This window comes from Oryx dammah, unplaced genomic scaffold (genome assembly GCF_014754425.2).
Source record: "Oryx dammah isolate SB20612 unplaced genomic scaffold, SCBI_Odam_1.1 HiC_scaffold_24, whole genome shotgun sequence".
Classification (NCBI taxonomy): domain Eukaryota; kingdom Metazoa; phylum Chordata; class Mammalia; order Artiodactyla; family Bovidae; genus Oryx; species Oryx dammah.
The window spans coordinates 85,151,783-85,154,497 of record NW_024070208.1 but is presented as its reverse complement, the minus strand read 5'-3'; the positions used below and the strand labels follow the sequence as shown (position 1 = coordinate 85,154,497).

At 67.8% G+C, this 2,715-nt stretch overlaps 1 protein-coding gene across 3 annotated transcripts in view; it reads left to right on the top strand.

The window, feature by feature from the left end:
- The window catches only part of RASA3 (RAS p21 protein activator 3), an 83,162-nt gene that overhangs the window by 65,319 nt on the left and 15,128 nt on the right, over nucleotides 1–2,715 (top strand). For all 3 annotated transcript variants that reach the window (XM_040267495.1, XM_040267499.1, XM_040267498.1), the window contains exons 11-15: nucleotides 244–392; nucleotides 921–1,035; nucleotides 1,426–1,500; nucleotides 1,887–2,010; nucleotides 2,320–2,426. In XM_040267495.1, coding sequence (XP_040123429.1) covers nucleotides 244–392; nucleotides 921–1,035; nucleotides 1,426–1,500; nucleotides 1,887–2,010; nucleotides 2,320–2,426 — 570 coding nt within the window. The remainder of the gene's footprint in view (nucleotides 1–243; nucleotides 393–920; nucleotides 1,036–1,425; nucleotides 1,501–1,886; nucleotides 2,011–2,319; nucleotides 2,427–2,715) is intronic.

The following is a 2,715-nucleotide window of genomic DNA, read 5'->3' as shown; positions in this document are numbered from 1 at the left end:
AACCCCACACCCCCACACGGGAGCCACGGGAACCCCACACCCCCACATGAGTGCCACGAGGACCCCACCCTCCACACCAGAGCCACGGGAACTCAGTAGGCCGGGCACGTGTGGTTTCTCTGGCTGTGACCCCAGGGTCGCGGGCGGGCCCTCTGCACAGTGGCTTGTGCCGCGCGTGGGTGGTGGGCGTGGCTCCTGGAGCGGGCGGGCAGGCAGGGGCTCACTTCCCGCTCCCTGCCCCAGCCTGTCTCCGCATCGGCGGCCCACATCCTGGGTGAGGTCTGCAGGGAGAAGCAGGAGGCAGCCATCCCGCTGGTGCGGCTCTTCCTGCACTACGGCCGGGTGGTGCCCTTCATCAGCGCCATTGCCAGCGCCGAGGTCCGCAGGACCCAGTGAGTGCCAGCTGGGCCTGAGACCCTCTGGGGTCCTGGCCTGCCGAGGGGCTGGGCGGGGGCCCAGGCAGTTGGAGGGAGCCACGTGGACTTCACCAACACGCTGGCTTTCACTACTGTGCCTTTCCTCCTGGAAACGAGGTGGGTGGCGGGTGAGCAGGGAGCTGTGTGCCTGGGGGCAGGCAGCTCAGCTCCAAGGTCGGGGCTGTGGGGGTCAGCAAGAAGCCAGCTTCAGGGGCTGGGTCCCTGCTCCTCAGGGCCTCTCACTGTTCTGGGAGCTGGGACCAACAGCTCAGAAAGATCCATACGAGTCTGTGGAGATGTGGCGAGGCCACCCTTTGCCCCGGGGCTGTCCTGAGTCCCTGAAGACCAGATGCGGCCCTTGAAGTGCAGGGCCCCGTGGTGGCCGTCGTGGTGGGGGGTTAATTATGCAGCAAGCGGGCCTGGACCCCTGGCTGCCGCAAGGCATCCGATGGCCAGGGCAGCCCCCCACTCCCTGGACGCCTCCCTATCCACGCTGTTTCCTAGGGACCCCAACACGATCTTCCGAGGGAACTCGCTGACGTCCAAGTGTATTGATGAGGCGATGAAGCTGGCAGGCATGCAGTACCTGCACGTCACCCTGAAACCCGCCATAGAGGAGGTGAGGGCCCGCAGGGGGGATGCCGGGCGCCCCTGGGGCCCAGAGCTGCCGCCACCTCCCCAGCCTCCCGCGGGGCCTCCGAGCATCCCAGAGCCTCCCTCGTCTTTCAAATTAGAAAACTACTTCAGACAGTCCGTTGCTCCGCTCAGACAGGAGGACACCTCCCTCCCCGGTCCTGGAGGCCGTTCCTCCAGGTCCCCTTTCTGGGAGGGGCGTTTCCGCAGAACATTTCACAGGAAACGGGTCCTTTGCAGTTGAGAGGACTGAGGTTTGCTCTGTGAACCGCGCCCTGAGGAGTTCCGTGAGTGACCCCGTGGAAGCTCACAGGGCCTCCGCCCGCCGGGGCCCCAGCTCAGCTCACGTGTGGCTTGTCCCGAACGCTCTCTGTAGATCTGCCAGAGTCATAAGTCCTGTGAGATCGACCCCGTGAGGCTGAAGGACGGCGAGAGCCTGGAGAGCAACATGGTGAGGCCCACGCGCCCTGCCGCGCGCTCGGGACGGGCAGGGCTGTGGGACCCCAGGCACCTGAACTGCAGCGCTGTGGGGGCCACCCGGGCACCGGCCGCCACACTCGGCTCCGGTGGATCACCCTGTCTGTGCCTCTGAAGAGCCCAGAGCCGTCCTGGCCTTCCGAGGTCACAGCCCGTGGTGCCATCTATGGGCCTTCGGTTGGCAGGGGTGGGGCCACAAAGCGCCCCTCCGCCCTCCCTGGTTGGATGCAGGGTCTGGACTCCACAGCACGCTCGTCCTGACCTGTGGTGGGAAGTCTTGCCCGAGGGCCCTGGGTGAGCGGCCGGCTCTGCAGCCCCGGGACAGCTGGGTGCAGCCGGCACTGCCCTCTGCCTTTGCAGGAGAACCTGCGGCAGTTTGTGGACCGCGTGTTCAGCGTCATCACCAAGTCGGGGGTGAGCTGCCCCACCGTCATGTGTGACATCTTCTTCTCCCTGCGGGAGGCGGCCGCCAAGCGCTTCCAGGGTGAGTGCCCGTGGGCGCCTTGTGGAGAGGCCTCCAGGCCGCAGGGGACTCGCAGGTCCCATCAGGGTTGGGGCTCCAGCCGTTGCTGCTGGGAGGGGTCAGCCACCAGCGTGGAGGGCTCCCTGTCTGCCCCTCCCCCGTCTACACTCCACTGTCTACACCCGCCGCTGGGGAAGCCAGGCCCCAGCCCTGCCTGGGGAATCGCAGCTCGCAGCAGAGCTTTGTCCCAGTGGCTCCCGTTTTCTTCCCCGGGCTCGGTTTCTCCGTGTGGCTCCAGAAGCCAGACGAGTCTGTCTGTCTCCACCACAGACGACCTGGACGTGCGGTACACAGCTGTGAGCAGCTTCATTTTCCTACGGTTCTTCGCTCCAGCCATCCTGTCCCCCAACCTCTTCCAGCTCACACCCCACCACACGGTGAGTCAGCCTCAAACACAGCGCAGAACTAGTCAGCCAGACCCGGCCAGCCCTCCTGCCCGGTCCTCCCTCCGGCCCCGCCCAGCCGCCCTGCCCTGCCCCGCCCAGCCCTCCGGTCCCGCCCAGCTCCGGTCCCGCCCAGCTCGCCGGCCCCGCCCAGCCCCTCCGGCCCCGCCCAGCCGCCCTGACCCGCCCAGCCCCTCCGGCCCCGCCCAGCCCGCCTGCCCCTCCCAGCCCTCCGGTCCCGCCCAGCCACTCTGCCCCGCCCAGCCCTCCGGCCCCGCCCAGC